Source organism: Falco naumanni, chromosome 8 (assembly GCF_017639655.2).
Source record: "Falco naumanni isolate bFalNau1 chromosome 8, bFalNau1.pat, whole genome shotgun sequence".
NCBI classification, from domain to species: domain Eukaryota; kingdom Metazoa; phylum Chordata; class Aves; order Falconiformes; family Falconidae; genus Falco; species Falco naumanni.
Window position 1 is genome coordinate 49613993 of NC_054061.1, and position 16396 is coordinate 49630388.

Consider the following 16396-nt stretch of genomic DNA (forward strand, 5'->3'; position numbering starts at 1 on the left):
TTCTGTCAAATCAACATTTGGAACAAAGTTAGCAGAGCTGTGCCTGGGATGTAAGCCCTTCACGTAAAGCCAAGGTTGTTAGTTTAGGTATGTGATTATATTAATGCAGCTGTGTGACTTTGGGGTTGCAGCTGACTCAGGTTTGGTCACAAAACTTATTGCAGGATAAGTTAATAGTGTCCATATTTGATGCATGTATGCCTGCAGGGTACCCGGGATGCAGCCACAATATGTATGTAGTCATGTGCTAAAAAGGTAGATGCTCAAAATTACTACCTTGAGGATTGCATTCATCTTTCATTGTTTGTGTAGGTCTGTGCTATGGCAGCAGCCAAGTTGAACACCCTCCTTCAGACCAAAGTAATTGAGAGTCAGCCTGAAGCATGCTACCTCTTGGGGAAGCTGGAAGGCATCCTGAGCAGATCAATTGAAGAGAGGACAGAAACTTACTCATTTTTGATTCCTCTTGTTCGGACATTGGTATCCAAGATCTATGAACTTCTCTTCATGAACCTGCATCTCCCTTCACTGCCTCCTACCAATGGCAGCCCATCTTTCTTTGAGGACTTTCAAGAATACTGCAGCTCTGATGAGTGGCAAGTTTATATTGACAAATATGTAAGTAGTAGATGCTTTGTGTACGATTTTCTTCCTCTTTTTAGCCAGGAAAGCAGAACAACTCAGAAATCATGTTGTGCTTTTTGTTTTGTTTTGGTGGAACCAGATTATACCAAATATGAAGCAGTATGAAGATAATTCATTCAGACATGATCATGAGCAGATGGCACTTTATTGGAAGGATTGTTATGAAGCATTTATGGTGAACATGCACAGGCGAGACCGGGAGAGAGGAGAAAGTAAGCTTAAATTTCAGGTAAGGTTTTAAGTGAGTGCAAGTTTCTCTTGGAAGGACTATCTCAGGAGTTGCCTTCTAAAAGATGGAGAAAATAAGTTCCAGGATGATCCAATTTATTGCAGTCAGGTTGATTGTTTTAAGATTTTATAGGCAGGTGACTATATACACTTGTAGGATATGTCTTTTAATTCTGTTCTTTCTCTTTAAGAGTCTTATCTGTAAGCAGAGTTATATTAGGACAGCAGGCCTTTTTCATAGTACGGCAACCTAGAATTAAGCTCAGCGATAAGCTGCATCTTCTTTTACTCTGATGTTTTGAATTATTAAATATTCTCCATTATGAGATGAGTCAGTGGGATTATTATTTTTTTTTTTTTACCCTACTTCAATACAATGGAAACATTTAAATTTAAAACAGAGAATGGATCATATTTAATGTGTGGAAAAATTGTTTCTGAACTGACTTTTCTTTATAAGATCCAGACTCAGTTTAAGCATTAGAATTAACTGGTAATTACAGCAACTAGTTAGCCATCTCTGGTTTTCCCTTTGCCTTCTTAATAAGGGCTCTTTGTAGTAAGTCTTTTTTTTTTTTTTTTTTTTTTTCAAGCCGCTAAAGGAAGAATACAATGTGAGTCACATTCTAGAATACCAGAACTTAAATCCTACCTATTATAATAGTATTTCCAATACTGACCACTTTTCTCATGGTGAAAAATTGCGTTCATATGGATTCAGCATTGATAACGCTTTCTTCACATGTTTTAAGTTGAGGTTTGGTGCCATTTCTTCCCAAACTAAGCTTTTTCAAATTTAGCATCATCTTACATTTTCAGAAGGTTTTTCCAGTTTGTTTGTTCCTTCTTAATTTCTGAGAATTCTTGCAAGCCACAAAGCATGTTTTTGAAGGTCAGAGTTATTTCAATGCTAGATTTATTGTTAATGGTCTTTCAGGAGCATTTTGTGGAACCATTCAGCAGAAAGGCTCGACAGGAAAATCTGCGGTACAACAGTATGCTGAAGCAACTCCACAGTCAACACACAGCTACTCTGAGACAGTGGAGAGCAGCCCAGCTTTATTTGCTCTCTGAACGTGGTCCTTGGTCTGAAATGTAAGAGTAAAGTTCTTAAACCAGATATGCTTAAAAGGAATTTGCTCACATGACTAGCTTACTGTTTAGTGTTGTTAGAACAGTGTCAATTTGACTTTGATTCTTGAGATGTGAAGTTAATCTTGAATGCGTCTTTTATAGTGTTTCCTGCATTTAACTATGCAAATGTGAAGTCTGAAGTGTAATGCTGAGCTGATTACCTGGATACTAGGTTTTCTTGCTAAGTGACAAATAAAAATTAATTATCTTTAAAGTGACTGCAAAAACTTTTTGAGAGATCCTATGAGATTGGTGGTTCTGTTGGAAAAGAGAATACGCTTGTTAATAAAGACTTCAAGTTTTTATGAATGAAGCTAATTTCACTTTGAAATAACATATTTTGCGTGTCTTAGCTTTTGGGGAAGTTCTGGATAAATTTTTCTTTTCTTTAGTCTTTTAATTGTCTTTAATTGAAAGTGTAAACAGTATTTATTTTCTACTGAAATAAATTGTTTACAAAGTGTTTTAGGATGATCAGAGCTGCAATATGAAATATAAAATTAAAATGCAGTTTATTGCTTTTGTGTTTGACAATGCATGAGTGGATGACAAGTGTTTTTCTAAATTTGTACTCTTTCGTAATCAGTTCTTACAAGTCTCTACCTTCTTTTAACTGTTTTTTATGAATGTTCTTGTTTTCCTAGGAAGCAGAATCCTGTTCACTGGAAACTTTCAAATGTGGAAAATTTTTCACGTATGAGGCTAAAACTAGTGCAGAATTACAACTTCAACTCTCATCAGGATGCTAGTGACCTGAGAGATAATTTAGGTAAAATTGTATTTGCTGTTTCACTTGGAAATCTCCAGTCTTTACTGAAGAAAGATGCACACTTCACCTTTTGTTTTTAAGAATTAGTGTATGGTAGATATTTGAATCTTTATTTTTATTTGCTCTATAGTAAAATGTGTAACATGAGTGGTGCTTTGATGTGAAACAGTGTCTCCCTACTGAGTAGAATTTATTTCCCCTTTTTCATTGAAATTTGTATTTTTTGCTGGGGGGGGGGTGGGTGGGTGGAAAGGAAAAGTTAAAGAACTCCTTTGTTTTAAAATAAGTGGCCACATAGCTTTTTTGCATAGGATTATTTTTTCAGGAAAAGTAAACAATGAGATCTGAGTAAGCAGACAGTATTTGCGTAAAAACTTTTAAAGCTTACAATTAAAATATATCGATATGAAGCATTTTGTTTCAGAAATGTGCCAAACAGCTCAGTTACTGGTGTGAGCAGTTCTTTAAGTTAGGTGTGTTGGATATCAAGACTAAACCCCCCAAAAATAACACTCTTGTAAGCCCAAGTAAGCAAAATGCAAACACAGTGTATTTCCATGAAATCTGTGTGCTTTGACAGTGTCTGGCAGAACACTGCAAAATACTTTATTTGAAATGTCCACATCAGAATTCAGTTTAAAATTTTTGAATGTGTTTGTCTTCCCTTAATACTATGAGGATTTGACATATATTTCAGTGTAGTTCAGGGAGTATTTTTATTGTTCTGCTTGCCCCCAAAAGTATTCAAGTCTGGTTGCTTCTTACTCAGTTAAAAACAGCATTCAGTTGTAGAAGATACACTCAGTAGTTCAGCTTTCCAAAAGTATAGCAAAAATTATTCTGAGCCCAGTTGTCTATTTATGATAGGTGTGCACCAGACACAGCCCTCTAGTGAGTCTCTGCTTCTGGAGGTGGTGAAGCAGGTGAAAGTGAGTGACTTGGAAGATGACGTTCTTGAACTACCGGAAGAAGACATAGCAGCTAGTTCCAATTTGTAAGTACAGCTGGATAGAACAGTGTAAATTTGTCCAGTCAAGTCCATTGTGCCTGAGACTGAAATACCAAGCCTGAAGAGCAATGCTATATGAAATGATGTCTGGTAGTCTAGTCTGAAACATTCAAGACTGCTGATGGAAGTAGCTTCGTATGATTATTTATGCTGTACTTTTAATGTCATTCAAATTTGATTCTTTTCTGAACTGAACTCTTTAACAAGTACCAAGCAACTGTATAATCTGCCCAACCCTGTAACACTTAGTGGTATTTTTGTAGGGACGAGAAGGATGAGCAAAGCCAGAAAGAAAAGCTAATACTGTCTGAAGACTGTGAACTCGTTACAGTAATTGATGTGATACCTGGCAGGCTGGAGATCACTACCCAGCACATCTATTTCTTTGATTGTAGCATTGAAAAAGAGGAAGGTGAGCATCATCACTATCCTTTTCTTTTCAGTGCAGTTCAGCATTCTGTTTTTAGTGGGCTGAGTTAGACCTTTTTTTTTTTTTTTTTTTTTTTTTGAGCATCAAACAGATTGTGAAGAGGCAAGATGTGGATCTGTACTTAAAATTGATATTCTGCTTAGTGGTCAGTGGCTGGCTGATCTGTTCAGAATCAGGAACCTGGAACTGTACTCGCTGAGCTGCTAAATTGATTCACTATTCTTAGTATTTCTTAAAATTAAGTTTGCTGACTAAGAAACTGTCATTACCTCTAATTTGCTGCCTAAATGGCACCTCCCTGTTCTCTCTGACAAATAACGTGTCACTCATACATTGATTAAAAAGTAATAGTAAGTAATGATTAAAATAGTAGTACTATGTAAACATTAATCACCTATATTAATTTAGTGAACTTTAATAGAATATACACAGTTGAGTGTGAGAGGAGTGAACTGAATTGCTTGACCAATAATGGTAAAATTTTCTAAAGCAGTGTATCAAGAAGTTATCTGTTTGGTAACTCTAAACATAAAAGCTTTTATTTTGAACCCATTCAAGAAAGAAAAGGGGTTTGGTTCATGTCTTGTCAACAGAACACATTTATAATGTGTCTTTGATCAGACAGCAAAAATAAATTCTACACTCCATCAGATATTTCCTGCTGCATCTTTCAGCAGAACAATAGATGAAATTAATATTTTCTCAGCAAAACAGTTAATCAAGCCACATATAAAGTTTACTTTTTCTAGGAATAACTCTGAGGTGATTGGAAATGAAACTGCATTATGTCTCTCTCTCTATGTCTATAGATAACTGCATTATGAAAAGGTTTTGATATATTCCTTGTCATTAATCAAAGTGCTCTTCCTAGGGGTAGGTTTTGATTTCAAGTGGCACCTTTCTCAAATCCGAGAGATACATTTGCGTCGGTACAACCTGAGGAGGTCAGCTTTGGAGATCTTCCTTACAGATCAAACCAACTATTTCCTGAACTTCAATAAGGAGGTATGGCTTTCCCAAATCTCCATGATTTATATAATTAGCACAAGTTTCAAGTTCAAGGTTATTGATTATGTCTTATTTGAATCTTGTGTCTTTCATAGTACTGTAAGACTAGCAGCAAAAGGTTTGCTGGATATAGCCATTATAGGAAATTACACTGCAGTCTGCGAAAACCCCGATCTGGCATGCAGAAACTGCTTAGTTGTGAAAAGATGGATAAAACAATCTTCTTTTTCCTGTCTCTCTCTTTTACAATAACAACTATTCAAGTAAAATTACATTTGTAGTAATCTAAATATCCTGAAGCCCATGCATTCTTTTCAAATATTCTGAGCAAATTAATTATAAAGCAAAGGAGACTTTCTGTTTTACCACAACATTGGAAATCTCTGCTATTTCTATATTCCGTTGTTTAGGATTAGTGAACATCCCCACGGCCCTCAGAACCCAAAGATAATGTCAGTAATCCTTTTATGTGGGACTAAGATAAATCTCAGAACTTAGGTTCAGTTACATACTAGCAGGTCAGTTTATGAATAGCTCCTATAAAGTGTGTGGGGTTTTGGGTGTTTGGGTGTGGTGTGTGTTTTTTTTGGTTTTGGTTTTGTTTTTTTTTTTTTTAAGTAAAGCAATCTTTGCGATAGTTTTGTAGGGAGAACGTTGGTGCAATTTTACTTGAGCAGCAGCAGTATTTCCTGGAAGACTTCTGTGGCAATGATGATTTTCTGTGTAGCATCTGCAAAAACCCAACCAAACAAAACCCCCCCATAATGTATGTTGCCTTTATATCCTGTGTAACTGAAGGACATCACATCCACCCATGTCCAAATGCAGCAAGAGACAGAAGTGTTTAGAAGTGTAACTGTGTTCCATTTATTTCACATTTTAATTAGCAGAGAAGTTGTTTACTTCTCAGCTTCAATCTCCAGAACAAATTTTTTATTAATGCTGTTTTCTAACAGGTACGAAACAAAGTATATAGTCGCATACTGTCACTGCGTTCTCCAAATATTTCTGGGACCAGATCTCCACAGGAACTTTTTAAAGCCTCAGGTTTGATGCAGGTATGAGACGTCAGCATAAATGGTCTAGAGCTTTCCTGTGCTGAAGGAGTCCTGGAAGGTCCTGGACTAATGATTTTAGTGGTTGGGGGTTTTTTTCCCTCCAGAGTTTAGATGGCAACTGCCAAGTTGTGTACTGTCAGTCTGGTCCCTGAACTTTCACATGCATAATTGTTTTGTGTTTGCAGTCAGTGAGGTAAATGGGTAGAACCAGGTTCTGTTCACATGATTATAACAAGTATTCTAACAAGAATGGAAAACACGTAGCAGTCTTGCTTCTGTTTTTAGTCCATGATCTCGGGTGCATGTTTTGGAATTTCTTTCACTACATGTGCAAATAATTTTCCCTGCTACCTGTTCATGATGGGGCTTTTGACAAAACCCTTGTGAAGATTAAGCAGGAAATATGGTCTTAAGGGAATTAGTAATGCTGATATAAAAGGCAAAATGTCTGTATTACCCTAAACATGGATAAATTTTAAATGTAGTAAATGTAATTCTATCTTCAGTCTCCTTATGCCACAGTTATTGTTTTCTCTGAGGGAGGAAGATTTACAAATTACTTGTAAAATATTGGAAATACTTTGTTATTATCTTTATCACCCTAATGATAAAAGCAATGATGTGGTACATTTCCATAGTGAAAATATCATCAGTAATGAAATGTCTCCATCACACTACAGATAGATATTGAGCCCATCTGAACACAGCTCTGTCTGTTCTTTGGTTTAAAAATATAACAGTGGAGCAAAGACACAAGGACAATGGTAGTTTACAAATTCCTGTACCATTAACCAACAGAAGAATTTACAAATTCCTGTACCATTAACCAACAGAAGAATTTACAAATTCCTGTACCATTAACCAACAGAAGAATTTACAAATTCCTGTACCATTAACCAACAGAAGAATTTACAAATTCCTGTACCATTAACCAACAGAAGAATTTACAAATTCCTGTACCATTAACCAACAGAAGAATTTACAAATTCCTGTACCATTAACCAACAGAAGAATTTACAAATTCCTGTACCATTAACCAACAGAAGAATTTACAAATTCCTGTACCATTAACCAACAGAAGAATTTACAAATTCCTGTACCATTAACCAACAGAAGAATTTACAAATTCCTGTACCATTAACCAACAGAAGAATTTACAAATTCCTGTACCATTAACCAACAGAAGAATTTACAAATTCCTGTACCATTAACCAACAGAAGAATTTACAAATTCCTGTACCATTAACCAACAGAAGAATTTACAAATTCCTGTACCATTAACCAACAGAAGAATTTACAAATTCCTGTACCATTAACCAACAGAAGAATTTACAAATTCCTGTACCATTAACCAACAGAAGAATTTACAAATTCCTGTACCATTAACCAACAGAAGAATTTACAAATTCCTGTACCATTAACCAACAGAAGAATTTACAAATTCCTGTACCATTAACCAACAGAAGAATTTACAAATTCCTGTACCATTAACCAACAGAAGAATTTACAAATTCCTGTACCATTAACCAACAGAAGAATTTACAAATTCCTGTACCATTAACCAACAGAAGAATTTACAAATTCCTGTACCATTAACCAACAGAAGAATTTACAAATTCCTGTACCATTAACCAACAGAAGAATTTACAAATTCCTGTACCATTAACCAACAGAAGAATTTACAAATTCCTGTACCATTAACCAACAGAAGAATTTACAAATTCCTGTACCATTAACCAACAGAAGAATTTACAAATTCCTGTACCATTAACCAACAGAAGAATTTACAAATTCCTGTACCATTAACCAACAGAAGAATTTACAAATTCCTGTACCATTAACCAACAGAAGAATTTACAAATTCCTGTACCATTAACCAACAGAAGAATTTACAAATTCCTGTACCATTAACCAACAGAAGAATTTACAAATTCCTGTACCATTAACCAACAGAAGAATTTACAAATTCCTGTACCATTAACCAACAGAAGAATTTACAAATTCCTGTACCATTAACCAACAGAAGAATTTACAAATTCCTGTACCATTAACCAACAGAAGAATTTACAAATTCCTGTACCATTAACCAACAGAAGAATTTACAAATTCCTGTACCATTAACCAACAGAAGAATTTACAAATTCCTGTACCATTAACCAACAGAAGAATTTACAAATTCCTGTACCATTAACCAACAGAAGAATTTACAAATTCCTGTACCATTAACCAACAGAAGAATTTACAAATTCCTGTACCATTAACCAACAGAAGAATTTACAAATTCCTGTACCATTAACCAACAGAAGAATTTACAAATTCCTGTACCATTAACCAACAGAAGAATTTACAAATTCCTGTACCATTAACCAACAGAAGAATTTACAAATTCCTGTACCATTAACCAACAGAAGAATTTACAAATTCCTGTACCATTAACCAACAGAAGAATTTACAAATTCCTGTACCATTAACCAACAGAAGAATTTACAAATTCCTGTACCATTAACCAACAGAAGAATTTACAAATTCCTGTACCATTAACCAACAGAAGAATTTACAAATTCCTGTACCATTAACCAACAGAAGAATTTACAAATTCCTGTACCATTAACCAACAGAAGAATTTACAAATTCCTGTACCATTAACCAACAGAAGAATTTACAAATTCCTGTACCATTAACCAACAGAAGAATTTACAAATTCCTGTACCATTAACCAACAGAAGAATTTACAAATTCCTGTACCATTAACCAACAGAAGAATTTACAAATTCCTGTACCATTAACCAACAGAAGAATTTACAAATTCCTGTACCATTAACCAACAGAAGAATTTACAAATTCCTGTACCATTAACCAACAGAAGAATTTACAAATTCCTGTACCATTAACCAACAGAAGAATTTACAAATTCCTGTACCATTAACCAACAGAAGAATTTACAAATTCCTGTACCATTAACCAACAGAAGAATTTACAAATTCCTGTACCATTAACCAACAGAAGAATTTACAAATTCCTGTACCATTAACCAACAGAAGAATTTACAAATTCCTGTACCATTAACCAACAGAAGAATTTACAAATTCCTGTACCATTAACCAACAGAAGAATTTACAAATTCCTGTACCATTAACCAACAGAAGAATTTACAAATTCCTGTACCATTAACCAACAGAAGAATTTACAAATTCCTGTACCATTAACCAACAGAAGAATTTACAAATTCCTGTACCATTAACCAACAGAAGAATTTACAAATTCCTGTACCATTAACCAACAGAAGAATTTACAAATTCCTGTACCATTAACCAACAGAAGAATTTACAAATTCCTGTACCATTAACCAACAGAAGAATTTACAAATTCCTGTACCATTAACCAACAGAAGAATTTACAAATTCCTGTACCATTAACCAACAGAAGAATTTACAAATTCCTGTACCATTAACCAACAGAAGAATTTACAAATAAGTTTTTACTTTAGAACTCTAATGGGCTTCAGAGTTCTGTTCCCTTTTTTCTTAGTACCCGTTTAGCTGCCTTGGTTTTGTTTCATTTCTGTTTTTCTTCTCCTTTTTTTTATTCTGAGACTGCTAGTTTTCTGCTGCCCTGTATTTAAAACATCCCCTGGCATCAATCAGGGACATGAAATATAGGAGCACAAAGGGAAAATAAACTTTATTTAGGAGAAATTAAGCTTGGACTTTCATACCATTCTTAGTCTCGTGCTTTTCACTTGTCAGTACTATCCTCTGGCAGATAAATACTGATAAAACATGTAATTTGCACTGGTGGTGTCTTTGATGTAGTGACTTCTGTTGTGTCACTGTCGTCTTTTTTTTTTTTTTTTTTTTTTCCTCCTTCAGAAATGGGTGAATAGAGAAATATCCAACTTTGACTACCTTATTCAGCTGAACACAATGGCAGGACGAACTTACAATGACCTTGCTCAATATCCTGTGGTAATTAAAAAAAAATAGTTTTTAAATTTTTGCCAAAGGTATGTATTATTTCTATTTTGAAAGGTGAATTTTTTAATGTTTGATTTTATTTTATTTTTTCCCTCTAGTTCCCCTGGATTTTAAGAGATTATACTTCAGAAGAACTGGACCTGAATAATCCTGCAGTGTTTAGGGATCTGTCCAAACCCATAGGGGTGGTAAATGAAAAGAATGCTAAGGCTGTGAAAGAGAAGTATGTATTTGAACACTTGGTTCTGTTTCTGTGGTTTTTCTGAGCCTCCAGGCTAATAGCACGTTTTAAAAATAATGTTGTGACAGTGAAATTTTTCAAGCTAGTTTTATAACATCACAGGTGCATTTGCAAATGTTGATTTGTTGTTCTTGTTCCTGCTGCATTCAGATTAGTTAGTTTATATGGCACTGAAAGGACAAAAAATAGTGTTGTAAATTTTGAGTTGTTTCTCAGTTGTGGAGGTAAAAACCTGAAAGGCTGTAGAAACAATTTAATTGCCCAGCAGCTTGAAGAGTCATACTGTGTCCAATGTCTGCTTCAAGTTAAGGAATATGAAATCATACTGATGAGTTGAATTGCCTGTGCTGAGAGGTAGCATTGATCCTAAATCTGTGCTTCCTGCTCTTTTTTGCAGGCATAGATTATTGTCTTTGAAGTACAATACAACTCAAGAACTTCAGTAACTCCTCTGTAGGTAGTAATGACATGTACTTACACCCACACATCAGTATAGCGATCCTTCCTTTTTTGCTAGCCTGGGGAGAGAGTGTGCTACCATACTACATTGCACTTGTCAGGCATCTTCCAAAACCAGCTTTCTTCGGAAAAGAACAACGTTGGAGCACGGAGAATTTTCTTTGACTGATTAGGCTCTATCCCTGACTGTAATGAAACTGGTTCTCTAGCAGTATGTTTAGCTGTAGTTTCTCTTGACTAGCCTTGTGACACTGAGGAAATATATCAGCCTGATGGTGGCATAGTACTTCAGAGTGTGTTTGCCAGTAGAAAAGGAAATGGGCATGAGTGTTACATGTCTTCTCCGCATCCTGACACAGTCACACCACACTTTTATTTTTTTATTTTTTATTTTTTTTTCTTAAATCTTGCAGGAAACTGTCACAAGTCCCTTCAATAATAAATACTCAGCTTAGTGATGTGGGGATTTTTGTCTGTTGTATGAAGTCCTGTGAAATCAGTCCTGCTTGCACTTTATCCAGTTTCTGACACCTGATAGCAAATGCCTAGGCAGAGTATAACAAGAGCTGTGCGGTGGCTTCATCCGGTGAACACTTCTGTCTTTCAGCAGTCTTCTGCTTAGGGACTCCCTAAGTCAGAATTTGAATCGTCATGTTTAATAGAAGTCCGTGTATTTTTCTCTTATAGATTGCTGTGATCATTTCTTCTGAATCCTTACCTCCACTAAGTATAATCCACATGTAAATCAGCTGTAGTGCTCAGTTTTATTTATAAAGATTTATTTTTTTAGATATGAGAATTTTGAGGATCCCCTTGGGATGATTGACAAATTTCACTATGGGACACATTATTCAAATGCTGCTGGTGTCATGCATTACCTCATTCGGGTAGAACCTTTCACAACACTTCATATCCAACTTCAAAGTGGCAGGTATGCTGTGAGCAGATAAGCAGCACCTTTCTTTTTCTTCCTTATCACTTTAATGAGGGGAATGATCAACCTAAGTTTTCTGATCCACAGATTCGACTGTGCTGACAGGCAGTTCCACTCTATTCCTGCTACCTGGCAGGCACTCATGGACAACCCCAATGATGTCAAGGAACTTATTCCAGAGTTCTTCTACTTTCCAGAGTTCCTGGAGAATCAGAACGGTAAACTGACTGCTCAGAGTATTTTCTCAGAAAACTGTTCTTGTATTATTCAGAAAAGAATTGTTGCAACCATTTGTGAATGCTGTGGAACTTTTCTTATTTAATCTTTAGTGCGCTTGTAGAAATTACTTTAATCATCATGCTGGCTTCAGACTGTTAATGAAGACACCAGTTGTGTTAAGCAGCAGCCTAAATGTTTAAAATTTAGACTGGAGTCTTAAGGATGGTTAGAAATAGCATTGGTTACGTAACGTAAAATATCAGAGGTGCTCATCCAATCTTTGAAAAAGAAGCTAGCAATAGTTAATGCTGATTAAATAGTTCGCAAAATTTAATACAGATTAATTAGCATTCTTTTTACTGGGTCCATTGGGTGATAGTTTGGACATATTTAAACATGTGAGGTCTTTCATTTGTTCAAGATAAGCAGCGTATTTTCTGCATGTTACTGTTCTCTTCCAATGCAGTGTTAAATCACCTGATTTTAGAGCCACGTAAGATTTCAGTATCCCTCAGAAGGAGGAAAAAAAAAAAAAAGCAAACTGTTTCACTTGTATATAATGCTGATTGAAAAGACAGCATCCTGCATTCTTATAAAAGACTCTTAGCCATTTTCTGATTTACATTTACTGCACAGGGAGTTGTTTCTCTACCTATTACAAAATTTAAAAATGGTTTTTTATGTTTGTGCTGCTGCTAATTTAGCCTGCTGGCTACAATCTACTAGAGATCTAAGTTAAAAAAATTGGGAAAACCCAAGTCACACTTTCAAAAGTCATTTAAGTATTAAGAGTTGTTCTAATGAAAGCTGGTGGGATTTAAGACTTCTTGAAAGCCTTGATTCTACAACCATTTAAACCTATAAGTAACTTCATTCTTATGAATAACTTTATTTAAATGTTTTGGTCTCTTAATGCTGGTAGAACAAAACAAATGCAGATATATTTGTGAATAGGTATGTAAAAGATTAATGCTACTTTTAAGATTGGGACTTACGGTTGGAATAATTTATGTGCTTTGAACAATTGCTGTCCTGTATCATTTAACATTATAAATATTCAGAGCAGAACTTAGCCTCCTATGTTGGTGGTAGGGTTATTGGAGATTCACATTGAGAATTTTTCAATATCCTTCCCTTGTGCTGAGAAAAGAATGCTTTTTAGTCTTTATTGAGAAATCCAGATATTTGAAAAATTTTGTAGTAACTTAAACTTCTCCAAATTCTTCACTAGGTTTTCACTTGGGTCAGCTTCAGATATCCAAAGAGGTGGTAAATGATGTTGTTCTCCCCAAATGGGCACACTCCCCAGAAGACTTTATTTATAAACACAGGAAAGCTCTGGTAAGATGATGTTTGTACATGTGAAATAATGAAAAAGAAAGCGCATCTTCATGTTGTCACTGTGGCTTAAGTGTAAAATACTGGGACTACATTTGAACTAGAGTTGTGGTTGCATTTGACATTACACGTACCATTAGAACTTTCAGTTAAAAGCATTGCGTGTTGATAAAATGTTGAAAAGAGAAAAAGGGAAGAACCTGAAGATACTAATCATTTGGGAGTTTTCTGCCCTAGGAGATAAAATGCAGGATTAGGTGGTTTTAGGTGATAAGGCTTCCTCTGCTTTTTAAAGATTATGCTGTATTTTACTAGGGAACTAGCATCTTAACTTCCCTTGCATAGTTGGATTTCAATAGTCTAGATGTGCTGCTTCACTGTACAAATTTTCCCTCTTACTCAGCAGTTACTGCCCTAACCACACATGGATGCTTCTGCTCTATAACTTGTTTGTAGATGCTTTTGGTTTAGGAATTAAATCTCTTTCACAGAAAATAGTAAATACTTAAAGAAGGGAGTGGTACTCATTCTTAAAAGAGCATTTTTTCCTTTTAGGAATCTGAGTATGTTTCTGCTCATCTTCATGAATGGATAGATTTGATTTTTGGCTACAAGCAGAGGGGACCAGCTGCAGTGGAGGCACTCAATGTGTTCTATTATTGTACTTATGAAGGTACAAAGCAGTATGCTCTCTTGTCATTGTCATCGGGCTTACGGGTTTTCAGTATTAGACAGAAAACACTAGATTTGTGAGCATGTCATAGAGTAGCATATGGTAAGGCAGCAGAATTATAGATGAAATTTGGCAGCATAATAATTGTAATTTGTCATCAGATAACCAGGATAATTGGTGTTTTGATCAGTAGTTGTAAACCTGAAATGTTAATAAAGTTGGTGTTTGATTTTTTTAAAGGGGGGCTGTTCCAGTTGATTGTATTTTGTTTCTAAAAGTGCTTGGGGTTTTTTGTTAGTTTATAATTTCCTCCCTTAAAATCATTTGTGGGAAGAAGTTTCTTGTGGTTTAGGAGTCAAGGCAAGTTGCTTACAAACAACAAATATTGAAGACAAATGTTACTCTGTTAATTCTGTAGCTGGATTTTGGGTGGCTTTTGTGTGCAGCTTACTCCATGCATGAATTATATTAAATTAATAAGAGAAAAGCCTGCAATTCCTGCACTTACAGATACAGATACACTTAAAATTCCATGTGCAGAGTGGAGTTTTCAGATCGTATTTAATATGGAGTGATTGGAGGCTTTTCTGGGGTAAAGTGTGATAATGCTGCAGTTAAGTTTTGCAACGTTTATTTACTATATCAGTTCTCAATAAGTTGTTTGGATTATGTTCTTTTTTCTTGTTCTACCCTTCATCATTCTGCTTGTGATCCAGGGGCTGTAGATTTGGATGCTTTAACAGATGAGAAGGAAAGGAAAGCTTTAGAAGGAATGATAAACAATTTTGGGCAAACTCCCTGTCAGCTGTTAAAGGTAATGCTCTTTGTTCCCTCTCAATCAGACCTCTGTGGTTAAATCCAAGTGAGTTACAAAGGACTTCTGAAAAAAATAAAATATAATGGCTTGTAATTTTAGGAATGTTAAGTCTTTGCCATGTACATTACTGTTTGTAAAGGTTACACTGATGAAAATATAGCACACCATTTTCAAAAGAAATTAATTTACTTTCAGAAGGAAAATTAGGTGCTTAAAAGTCTGCTTTCCCATTGTTTGCCAATAAGATTCTGAGTATCTAAGGTGACTTGAACAAGTAGATAAATCTGTCTGATTTGATATTCCTTCAAATATTGTGTCTTAGGAGCCCCATCCACAAAGGCTGTCAGCAGAAGAGGTAGTGCAGAGACTCACTAAAAGTGATACCTCTACTCTGAATCTCTTCCAACACCTCACTGAGCTGAAGTCATTCTTCATAGAGGTAGATGTGTTATTTGAAATTGTTTTAAAGTCTGATCTGAAACTTCTGATGTACTTGAAACAAAAGATCACAACCTAGATGGAAATAAACTTGCTTCGTATTTAAAGAAAATATTTCAAAATGCAATGTGTATAAAATGAGCTCTGTGTTTTTAGTTAGCTTCACAGAGGTTGAATCCCATAAAATGTATCTGCTGGCTGCTTGTATAGTGGTGTTGGAGTGTTAAGTTAGCCACTACACCAAGAAAGCTAAGAACATCGCTGGTGGTATCTGAGGACCCACTGAACTTGGTAGCTAAACTTACTTATTCAGGACAGAGCCAGGGTTTCATTTTTGGTGTTTGTGACAAAGCATACCTGTGTGAACTGAGTATGTGCGTACCGGTGCCTTACAGTGCTGTACAATCTGACTGATTCCAGAGGCTTTGGGCCTTACTCTTTACAGGTTCTAGATTTGTCCTTTAGCTCTTGCATATAATCAAAGTAAAACAGTGTCCTTCCTTGTAGGGAATCAGTGATGGTGTGCCCATTGTCAAAGCTGTTGTCCCCAGGAATCAGTCACGTTCCTTTATTTCTCAGGGAAGCCCAGAGATCTTGGTGAGTTGCATGTATCAATGCTATTCTTAAACTGCTGACAGTTAAGAAGGTGTATTTTTTTTATACAGCTTGTAGAGAAACACTGCTTAATAACTGTTCCTGTTCAAGTATGTTCTTTTAACCTGTGAACGTCAGGTATAAGATAAATATTTTGTCTCCTGAAGAGAAGCCAGTCTGATTTTGTTGAATGGCATTTAGACATGAGTGTAGGGAGGTGTATTTTATGTTGCCCACTTGATCCACTACCATGGATCAATTTCTTAATGCAATGCAGCCCAGCTTTAAAATGGCAAGATTGAGTTATTGGCATTGTTATGTTTATCATGACTTTCCAACCCATATATTAAACTATGCTGTATGTGGTGTATACACACTCCAAAGGCCTGCACTGTTCCTACTGACTAATACATGTGCTGGTACTATGG

At 35.5% G+C, this 16396-nt stretch overlaps 1 protein-coding gene across 7 annotated transcripts in view; it reads left to right on the forward strand.

Annotated features, from left to right (window-relative positions):
* Nucleotides 1-16396, forward strand: part of NBEAL1 (neurobeachin like 1) — a 91249-nt gene that overhangs the window by 59119 nt on the left and 15734 nt on the right. For 4 of the 7 annotated variants that reach the window (XR_005829486.1, XM_040604963.1, XM_040604965.1 and 1 more), the window contains 18 exons: nt 313-618; nt 725-874; nt 1811-1968; nt 2652-2776; nt 3644-3770; nt 4049-4197; nt 4307-4360; nt 5087-5220; nt 6180-6281; nt 10151-10246; nt 10354-10478; nt 11746-11886; nt 11977-12107; nt 13340-13449; nt 14002-14119; nt 14836-14933; nt 15259-15375; nt 15882-15971. Coding sequence is in view for 6 of the 7 variants with exons in the window: in XM_040604963.1 (XP_040460897.1) it covers nt 313-618; nt 725-874; nt 1811-1968; nt 2652-2776; nt 3644-3770; nt 4049-4197; nt 4307-4360; nt 5087-5220; nt 6180-6281; nt 10151-10246; nt 10354-10478; nt 11746-11886; nt 11977-12107; nt 13340-13449; nt 14002-14119; nt 14836-14933; nt 15259-15375; nt 15882-15971 (2331 nt within the window). In the remaining variant the exon portion in view is untranslated. The remainder of the gene's footprint in view (nt 1-312; nt 619-724; nt 875-1810; nt 1969-2651; nt 2777-3643; nt 3771-4048; nt 4198-4306; nt 4361-5086; nt 5221-6179; nt 6282-10150; nt 10247-10353; nt 10479-11745; nt 11887-11976; nt 12108-13339; nt 13450-14001; nt 14120-14835; nt 14934-15258; nt 15376-15881; nt 15972-16396) is intronic. The other 3 variants (XM_040604962.1, XM_040604964.1, XM_040604966.1) reach the window with 1 other exon arrangement.